General features: G+C 47.5%; 2 protein-coding genes across 3 annotated transcripts; one reads left to right on the top strand and one right to left on the bottom strand.

Annotated features, from left to right (window-relative positions):
• Positions 1-52: 52 nt before the first annotated feature.
• On the bottom strand, positions 53-1,245 carry znhit1 (zinc finger, HIT-type containing 1). Its single transcript, XM_086133217.1, has one exon. It carries the CDS (start codon positions 1,243-1,245, stop codon positions 775-777), a length of 471 nt encoding a protein of 156 aa, XP_085989343.1. The 3' UTR covers positions 53-774.
• On the top strand, positions 1,134-9,333 carry pold1 (polymerase (DNA directed), delta 1, catalytic subunit). Of its 2 annotated transcripts, none has more exons than XM_086133212.1 (28): positions 1,134-1,280; positions 1,759-1,855; positions 2,170-2,364; positions 2,443-2,556; positions 2,667-2,807; positions 2,921-3,046; positions 3,176-3,344; positions 3,538-3,649; positions 3,754-3,883; positions 4,249-4,415; positions 4,499-4,603; positions 4,692-4,832; positions 5,020-5,130; positions 5,212-5,403; positions 5,722-5,810; positions 5,894-6,010; positions 6,121-6,234; positions 6,337-6,484; positions 6,957-7,052; positions 7,145-7,282; positions 7,538-7,713; positions 7,796-7,948; positions 8,088-8,190; positions 8,341-8,428; positions 8,537-8,650; positions 8,824-8,876; positions 8,946-9,043; positions 9,127-9,333. In XM_086133212.1, exons 3-28 carry the CDS (start codon positions 2,178-2,180, stop codon positions 9,212-9,214), a joined length of 3,270 nt encoding a protein of 1,089 aa, XP_085989338.1. In that variant the 5' UTR covers positions 1,134-1,280; positions 1,759-1,855; positions 2,170-2,177; the 3' UTR covers positions 9,215-9,333. The 2 variants fall into 2 exon arrangements, with proteins under 2 accessions (XP_085989338.1, XP_085989337.1); XM_086133211.1 differs by having other exon boundaries at positions 8,296-8,428.
• The last annotated feature ends 39 nt before the right edge of the window (positions 9,334-9,372 follow it).

The following is a 9,372-nucleotide window of genomic DNA, read 5'->3' as shown; positions in this document are numbered from 1 at the left end:
AATGTAACAATAGTTACAAAAGCCAAAATAAAAACTAAGAAATACGAAACAGTTTCAAGATTTTAACAGCATTTTTATTTTTAGAACCCGATATAGAACGTAAATGGACATCCAACCTGTTCAACAACCCACAAAATACGGGTTTTGATCCTGGAAACAATCAATAAGCCTGCAGCTGACGACCTGAGAGGTGCAGACGTCTCGTACGGCTAATTTAAGGGTCTGTGTAACTGCCATGAGGTGTAAGTATGTTTCCGCGCTATTAATGTCAAGAGCCAACCTAGGGCCATTTTTTCACATGTCAAGGAGATCAACTCATGGGTGAGATTGGCATTTAGTGATCAGGGTCGCAGGCAAGCAAGTGAGTTTATAACACATTTTAAAAGTATTCTTCGATGCCTACTCTCACTCTTTCACACAGTTCACTGAGTGACAGGCAGAGCAAGTTTGCTTCAAGCTGTTTAAATTGTCACTCCCAGTTGACACATCAAACAAGAGAATTAAACGTTGTATATTTATTTAAACACCAAAATGTTTGCTATCTTAATCTTAAATTATCCAATTTGAAAGGCCATATAAGAGCAAACAAAAATCTGTATAGATGTTAAAGTAATTGCAATTTACACATGGAGCAACAACGCATACAAGCAGAGCATCTAACAACAGGCATGTGGTGGTCTTACTGCTCGGTGAGACAACAAGTAATTGGTGGATTTCTGTACAAGTTTTTGTTCCTGGACCAGGTATGTTACCAAGGCATTGGGGTAATGTCCGTCACAGCGTCCACTTGAGACACCTTGTTTCTCGGTGTGTAATCAAACACTTGACGCAGCAATAGCGCCCCCCACAGGTCGTGCATGTGTAGTTGGACGGAAAGCCGCACACGCAGCAGAAATGGCGAGGGGGTAGCGACGAGGGAGGGGCCAGCGCCGAAAGGTAGTTGGGCTCCGGCTTGTCCGCCAAGTTCTCCTCCTCGAGGAGCGCCGTGAAGTTTTTCCTAAATCGCAACTTGAAGTGATCGCCTCGCGTCTTCCTCTTCTTCTTCTCAGGCTCCTCCGTTTCACTGAAGGCTGGTAGGCGGGCGGTCGGACCTGGGGCGGGGAGCGAGCTCAGAGGGTCGTCCTGGAAGTTGTCTTTCTCCAAAGCCTCGAGCTGCCGACTAAGCCTCCTCTGGCGTGTGGCATCGTCCAAAACTCTCCTCTGGCCGGCCTCCACCCGCGCCGAGTTCTTCTTCTCCAGCACCATATTGTCTCCCCGTTTGCGGATGTTGTCTTGACAGGGTACGGAATGACTTCCGGTGTTGCAGGTTTGACCTCTGAGAAATCGCGGCCAGACGGCGCTGTCAGCTGTGGGTTGGGTTTGAGAGTTTGAGGGCAAAAGTGAAGAAGAATACTTGCGTCACTACTTACATTTTTTTTTAAATATGCGACTAATGTGCTGTTAGGTTTCCAAAAGAGGTTATCAAATTACTAAATATGCATTTGTGTGTGTGAAATTTCGCAAGAGTAATTATAAAATGTAAAACAAAGACTTTATTATTATTATTATAGTTATTATGAATGAAACCAAACAGCATATGTTGCGAGTAAAAGTGAATTCAGATTCAATACCCAAATCGGGATACATGTTTCTAGAATTTGGTGGTCTAAGGACTTTGCCAAAATAAGTGGACTTGGACAAAAAATATATTTTTTTGTCGTCGCACTCTCAAACACATAGACTCTGCGCGTTTGAGACGTCATTTCCTCTTGTTTGCAGAATGGGACGGGCCACAAAACGGAAGTTGATTTCCGCGCTTTCTGCGCAGAATTGAAGAGTGGCGGGATTTGTTGTCAAGTCAAGCGGTTGGGGAAAAGTAAGCAAATTTTCACTGATGTCGACGACGCCGTGTCAGAAACCCAAAAGACTGCAATATTACGACAGTAATGCGTGTAAACGTTTGATTAGATCAGCGATGGAGCAAAATTGATGCGGTTGTGGTTGTTACTTACCTGATCCCGGTAGCACGCTGTTATAATTTGGTACTGAAATACATAACGCCTGAAACGGGGACGTCGGCATGAAAAAAAAAACACAATTACAATCATGACATGCTATAAATAAAATGCCAAATAGTGAGTGGCATCGTGCGGTGGAAGATAAATTCAGATAAATGTGTTTGTTTTTCAGTTGTCGTCATGGATTATAAAAGGCGCAATGGCGCACCATTCACTGGTGGCGTTTCGCAGGCCAAACGCAGCAAGATGGCCGGTGAATGGGAGGACAGTCCCTCACATTTTGAGGAGGAATTGTCCATGTTTGATGATGTGGACATGGATTCAGAGGAGATGGAGGGGCAAGCTGGGCATGATGTTATTCCTGTTGGTATGTAAAAAGTATCCGTTTGCAAGTTCAGTCTGGTACTGTCGTTAAATTAACAGCTATCAACTTTTTTTGTGGCAGGTGACCTCTTTTCGGCAGACCTTAACCCTCGCTGGCGGAGGCCTCATGCCCCTTCACTGGACCCATCTTCTGATTCTTTGGTGTTTCAACAGATTGATCTGGACTATTATTTAGGTACATTGAGCCCCCATAGTGTAATACTTTTCTTGTGACAGATCGTTCATCGCCGGATGTACCACCATACAACCTGTTGCATTCTTGACTTAAATTCTTTTGTTATGCAGGAGCGGCTGTAGCAGGCATGCCTGGTCAGTCGTACGGCAAAGTCCCCATCATTCGCATGTTTGGAGTGACAGACAGTGGAAATAGTGTATGCTGTCACGTTCATGGCTTTGCGCCTTACTTCTATGTCCCGGCCCCAAATGGTGAATACGTCTTTTTCGTCTGTCACTTTTTCATTTTTTTTTTTTTTAGTGTCTCCATGTTTGTGGGGGAATGCTTTCCACTCCAAAATGTTTTCTCTGCTCCATGTGAAAAGGGTTCACACCGGATAACTTGGGTGACTTTAAAAGGGAACTCAACTCTGCTGTGTTGAAGGACATGCGCTCCAACAAAGACAACATGTCCGTCACCGTGCTTGCTGTGGACATCACCCGTAAAGAAAGTGAGGATGTGAAGAACGGGCAGATTACGATTCACCTGAATCAAAACCGATAACATCAGAAAGCAATTTTGTGATGACTCTCGGCCCTCGTCATCGTTTTTTTTTTTTTTTCTGTCGACACCGTTCCAGATATGTACGGTTACCACGGCAACCGAAGCTTGGATTTCTTGCGGATAACCATGGCGTTGCCTCGTCTCATTGCCCCTGCCAAGCGACTGCTGGAGCAGGGCTTGAAGTGCGGGCCTTTTCCCATGCACTGTTACCAATCCTTTGAGGCCAACATCGATTTTGAAATAAGGTGGGGGGTTTTTTTTATAGGACATTTTATGATGTCAAGTCGCTCGAGCGGTCACGTCGTCCGCCTCGGAGTTCGGAGGTTCAGCGTTCGAATCTCTGCTCCGGCTTTCCTGGGTGGAATTTGAAATTCCGTCCCACACTTGTTTGGGCTTTCTCATGTTCTGTTCATCCTCATGAGTATTTTGTTTCGCCAGATTCATGGTGGACTGCGATGTGGTCGGATGCTGCTGGATCGAACTTCCGAAAGGCCAATACGGAGTCCGTGAGGAAAAAAGTGCAGTGGACACATCTAAGCACCCGGGCAAGGTACCTTTCCCGACATGAGGCACCTTTTACTCCACCCGGCCAATATTTGTGATGCTACGGTGCATCAAACTCGTTTGCCCTTTGTTGTTATTGTTGTCTTTTAGGAGTCCTTATGTCAGTACGAGGTGGATGTGGCATGGACCCACCTGATAAGTCACCCAGCGGAAGGAGAGTGGCAGAGGATCGCGCCGCTCCGCGTCCTCAGCTTTGACATTGAATGTGCCGGAAGAAAAGGTACTTGTGCTTATTTCAAAAGCCATTCTGGCCAAAGTTGAAGTCGCTGCGCATCGCTGTTGTGAATGCTCCCACTTTCGTGTTCCTCCGTGTCGCTGCAGTCTGAGCCCCGAGATCTCGATCAGGATCTTCGCTGCAGTTGTTGTCCCCCTCGATTTATCTTTTTTTAATCATGTCAACATTCACGGGGGACTGCAAAAAGTAACAAGCCCACTTTGACACATGAATGAGTCTGTTTTTATAGAAGTATAGTAAAAATGTACTAAAGTACAGTAACAAAGTATTTGACTTGGCTATTTCCCGCCGACAGCGAGAAGGCCATTTCAGACTTTTAAGACTTGTCCGTTGCCCTCTTTGACACACAGGAATCTTCCCGGAAGCTGACAAAGACCCGGTGATTCAGATAGCGTCCATGGTGCAGCGGCAGGGTGAGACGGAGCCCTTCATTCGCACCGTCTTCACGCTTCAGTCCTGCGCCAGCATTGTGGGCTCTCAGATTTTGTGCTTCACTCAAGAGAAGCAGCTTCTACAGGCGAGCACTCTGTTTCTTGACGTCTATCGACACATCCCGCACCACTTAACAATAAGTCTCGACGTGATATTTCGTCCGAGCAGAGCTGGGCTGAATTTTTAAGAACAGTCGATGCCGATATCGTCACCGGATACAACATCCAGAACTTTGACTTCCCCTACTTGCTCAACCGGGCTGCCGCATTAAAGGTTTGACGCGTCGCTTGCCGTACTTGAACACTTCAGAACCGCCTGTCGTCGTCACGCGACGCCGTCGTTAACTCCCATCGGCGCGCAGGTCACTCTCTTTCCATATTTGGGCCGGGTGAGAGGGATCAAGTCGGTGTTGCGGGACCTCAACTTCCAGAGCAAGCAGATGGGCCGCAGAGAGAACAAGATCATCAACATGGAGGGCCGCGTTCAGTTTGATCTGCTGCAGGTCAGGACAGACATTCGACGCGTCCATAAGAAATCGGGTGTTTTTGGAAAAAATGCATTCTGAAATATACTTTTATGTCGTTTAAAAAGAAATATATGTCGGGGTGTGTATTTTTCTGTGCATCCTGTCGTCTTAGCCTTTTCTGTAGACCCATCGGATGAGTAACGACATTCTGCACTCTCGTCAGGTTCTGCTCAGGGACTACAAACTGCGCTCCTACACACTGAATGCTGTGAGTTTCCACTTCCTGCAAGAACAAAAGGAGGACGTGCAGCACTCCATCATCACCGATCTTCAGGTAACGTTCTGGCCCCGTACTGTATATCAACCTCGATGCCCCCCGGTTGTGCTCATTCAAAACGTTTCCGCCCGATATTAGAACGGCAACGAACAGACACGGCGACGTTTGGCCGTGTATTGCCTGAAAGACGCCTACCTGCCGCTGCGGTTGCTGCAGAAGTTGATGTGCGTGATCAATTACATGGAGATGGCCAGAGTGACCGGAGTGCCTCTTACCTATCTGCTCTCCAGAGGTCAGCAGATCAAAGTCGTCTCCCAACTACTGCGACAGGTAAGAGATGCACTTGGCGTAGAGAAACTCGAGAGCTATAATCTAAACAAAAGATGGCAAACTCCTCACAGTTGACAGCTTGTGTGGAAATGAAAATGACTTTGTTTCATGCAGAAATAATATTTTGTGTTCTCTGTAGCACTTCGTGTACAGGTAAAAAATAAAATAAAGAAAGAAATTTGTGTTATTCTCATTTTAGATGTCGAGGGGCTTTATGCCTGACGTGTCCCCTGCCCCTCCACTGAGAGACGGTCAAAATGGCTTTTTGAGTATTCAATGTTGCCGAGGTCTGACTTCGAGGTTTGCGTTCACGTTTAGGCCGCCAAGCAGGACCTGGTGATGCCTGTCGTGAAGCCGCAGGGAGGAGAAGATTACACCGGAGCCACCGTCATTGAGCCAGAGAAAGGGTACGTGCTTGCACCCGCTCTGCGCTCGTGTTGTCCTTTCCGTGCATGCATTGCAACACCGTATTTGTCAACCTCGCTCTCAGCTATTACAGCGTTCCCATCGCCACCTTGGATTTTTCATCCTTGTATCCGTCCATCATGATGGCGCACAATCTGTGCTACACCACCTTGCTGCAGAAAGGTGCGGCCGATAAACTGGGGTGAGTTTGGTTTCATTACTCGTCGGGTCCCGCAAACAGAAACGCTCTCCGCAAGCGGCATGACGCAGGTGAAGGGTACAAAGTCTAAATTGATGGTCTTTGCAACGGAGGTTGTCGCCAGCGGACTTCATCAAGACGCCCACCGGCGATCAGTTTGTGAAGAGTTCTGTGAGGAAGGGCCTCCTACCCGAGATCCTGGAGAACTTGCTGTCTGCTAGAAAGAGGTCAGAATCACAACTCTTTGGCGTAACGATGTAAAAGAAACCGTGACACGCTCGCTCCTCGGGTGTGCGGCGCAGATTTCAGCAATGCGTGCCGTCCCACAGGGCGAAAGCGGAGCTGAAGAAAGAAACGGACCCTTTTAAGAAGCAGGTCCTGGATGGTCGGCAGCTGGCCCTCAAAATCAGCGCAAACTCTGTATATGGCTTCACGGGAGCTCAGGTGGGCAAGCTGCCCTGCCTGGAGATCTCTCAGGTCAGTGTGTCTGTTTTGCAAGAACGTGACTGCGAGTTCCTCAAATGTAGCCCCCCCCCCCCCCCCTCCCTTCTCGCTTTTATCCGCACATGCGAAATCAAAGCATCTGATCACAATGAGCCAAGATGAGGGCGAGGCAGGAAATGGGGGAAATAACAACGATGGCTCTGCCACCAAAAAGTTGACCGAGCGTTGCTGTTAGGTTACCCGTAAACTGAAGCGGCTTTTTTGTTCCCACATGTGGTACTTATTGGATAGTCCCCAAGAAACATTAATATCCTGTTTTGAATTCTGACTGTAAACCGTTGCTTTAGAAAGTCACTTTTTTATATATTTTTTTGCTTCACGCCGAACTTTGATGTGGGCTGAAAGAGGAAATGAAAGGCGTGTGTGTGCTTGCCTGTTAGACTGAGGAAAGGCACATTTTCTTTCATCATTTAAAAAAAAAAAATGTAATTTTATTTACATGTAGAGCGTGACCGGGTTTGGAAGACAGATGATTGAGGAAACCAAACAATTAGTGGAGTCCAAGTACATCATTTCTAATGGTTACCAAGGTGATGCCAAGGTGAGGAACACACGGATCGTCTTAATTTCCTGAACTTAGTTTTTCTCCTCTTTTGGGGTTATTTGTTGACCTCGATATTTTCTCCTTCAAAGGTAATTTATGGAGACACGGACTCTGTCATGGTCAAGCTTGGCGTTGCCACGGTGCAGGAAGCCATGAACATTGGGAAAGAGGCCGCGGAGTGGGTGTCTTCCCATTTCGTAGCCCCCATCAAACTGGAGTTTGAGAAGGTAACGCGCCGCACGATGCCGACACATCCGAATAAGTTTGCGCTTGGTTCCCTCTCCGTCCAAAAGTGGCTTTGGATGTCCAGCGTGGAAACTGTGAATGCAAACGTAGAATTGTTTTATCAAACAATTAAGATTTATTTCAATTGTGGGGATTTTGAAGTATTGTCAAGCAAGGATCGCTGGTCAAATTTCCAATTGAAAGCAAACAGTTGTGGTCTCTAAACAAAGTAAGCATGTGATTGCTCATCTCGGCAGGTGTACTTCCCGTACTTGCTGATCAACAAGAAGCGCTATGCCGGCCTCTACTTCTCCTCCAATGCAGACGTGCACGACAAGATGGACTGCAAAGGCATCGAAACCGTCCGCAGGGACAACTGCCCTCTTGTGGCCAATCTTATTAACACTTGCCTGCAGAAAATCCTCATAGACAGGTGCGCTTCTCACAACACCGAAACCTCCCGGGGAAGTTCAATCTTTTTAAAACGTGTCCGCGGTGGCGTTGTGTGTCGTTAGGGATCCCCAGGGTGCCGTGTCTCACGCCAAAGAGGTGATCTCTGACCTGCTGTGCAACCGCATCGACATCAGCCAGCTGGTCATCACCAAGGAGCTGACGCGCACGGCACAGGAGTACGCTGGCAAGCAAGCGCACGTGGAGCTGGCTGAGAGGTCTGACCAACCGAATGTTTGGCTTTTTGTTTTTTTCCTTTCAGTTTGCTTTCCTGAAAAACAAATTCAGTTGCCCCCCCCCCCCCAAAGTTGACATTCCGTAATAAAGAAGTCCACTGCTACTGTGTGTAATTGTCAGGATGAAGAAGCGAGACGCAGGCAGCGCTCCAAACCTGGGAGACCGCGTTCCGTACGTCATCGTGAAGGCCGCCAAAGGAGCGGCAGCGTACATGAAGTCAGAGGTCCGTCCCTCAGTCACGTTTTGCATTCACCCGATCCATCCTGGCGACCCATTCATTTCCCCCCCCCCCCCCCCCCCCCCCCACTTATTCCACACCATATGCTAGGACCCCATCTACGTGCTGGAAAACAATATTCCCATTGACACACAGCACTACCTGGACCAGCAGCTGTCCAAGCCCCTGCTGAGAATATTTGAGCCCATTCTTGGGGAGAGCAAGGCAGAGAGCGTCCTCCTCAGTCAGTGATTTTTCCCGCCTCCGTTTTTTTTTTTTTTTTTTTTTTTTTTTGGGATACTATTTGGATGCTGACAGCATGCATTGGGATAAACATTCACTTTTGTTTCAGAGGGCGACCACACGCGCTGTAAGACCGTGTTGACGTCGAAGGTCGGCGGCCTGATGGCGTTTGCTCAGAAGAGGAGCACTTGCATTGGCTGCAAGGCTGTGCTCAAGACGGACGGTGAGTGCATTTCGGTCGACTTGACCTATCCCAGCCGTGTTGGGACAGCAGGCGGGGGACACCCTGAACCGGTTGCCAGCCAATCGCAGGGCACACGGAGACAAAACAATCATCACCGCTCATAATTTCCCACAGCACACATGAGATGAAATGTGTGTGTTGTCTCATTGCAGCTGCTGTTTGCGATTTCTGCAAGAAGAAGGAGTCGGAACTGTACCAAAAAGAGGTTGGTGGGCACGTAGACGTCACTTAATGTCGCAGTCGGTCCTTTCTTAAATTGGGTCATTACTTGCAGATTTTCCATTTAAACACACTGGAGGAGCGTTTCTCTCGACTGTGGACTCAGTGTCAGCGTTGCCAAGGCTCGCTCCATGAAGACGTCCTCTGCACCAGGTACGTTATTTTATTTACAACAGAAGGCCCAAGCGCCGCTTTGTCGTCGTTTAATCGATGTGTCCCGCTGCTCTGCTCCTCAGCCGCGACTGTCCCATCTTCTACATGAGGAAGAAGGTTCAAAAAGATCTGGACGATCAGGGCAACCTGGTGTCTCGTTTTGGATGGTGAAGCAAATGTGCTTCAGTTCACTTATGGAGTTGTTCGATCACTATTTTTTGTCAGTGTTTGTAAAAAAAAAAGCATATTGTTTTGTATGTTAAACTAATAAAATGTGAACTCTTTTCAAACTCGAGTCTTATGTCATTGTCATTCAGACCTTGATTTAT

Source organism: Hippocampus guttulatus, chromosome 16, assembly GCF_054856545.1.
Source record: "Hippocampus guttulatus isolate MCC_2025c chromosome 16, RoL_Hgut_1.0, whole genome shotgun sequence".
NCBI lineage: Eukaryota > Metazoa > Chordata > Actinopteri > Syngnathiformes > Syngnathidae > Hippocampus > Hippocampus guttulatus.
Note: the sequence above shows the minus strand (reverse complement) of the source record. Positions and strands in the feature narration are given on the sequence as shown.

Excerpts from the sequence above, each read along its gene's own strand:
- znhit1 (XM_086133217.1), bottom strand. The coding sequence starts at position 1,245 with ATGGTGCTGGAGAAGAAGAACTCGGCGCGGGTGGAGGCCGGCCAGAGG.
- pold1 (XM_086133211.1), top strand. The coding sequence starts at position 2,178 with ATGGATTATAAAAGGCGCAATGGCGCACCATTCACTGGTGGCGTTTCG. Across the intron at positions 3,884-4,248 it reads TGAATGTGCCGGAAGAAAAG|GAATCTTCCCGGAAGCTGAC; the intron begins GTACTTGTGCTT and ends TTTGACACACAG. Across the intron at positions 5,131-5,211 it reads CCATCATCACCGATCTTCAG|AACGGCAACGAACAGACACG; the intron begins GTAACGTTCTGG and ends GCCCGATATTAG.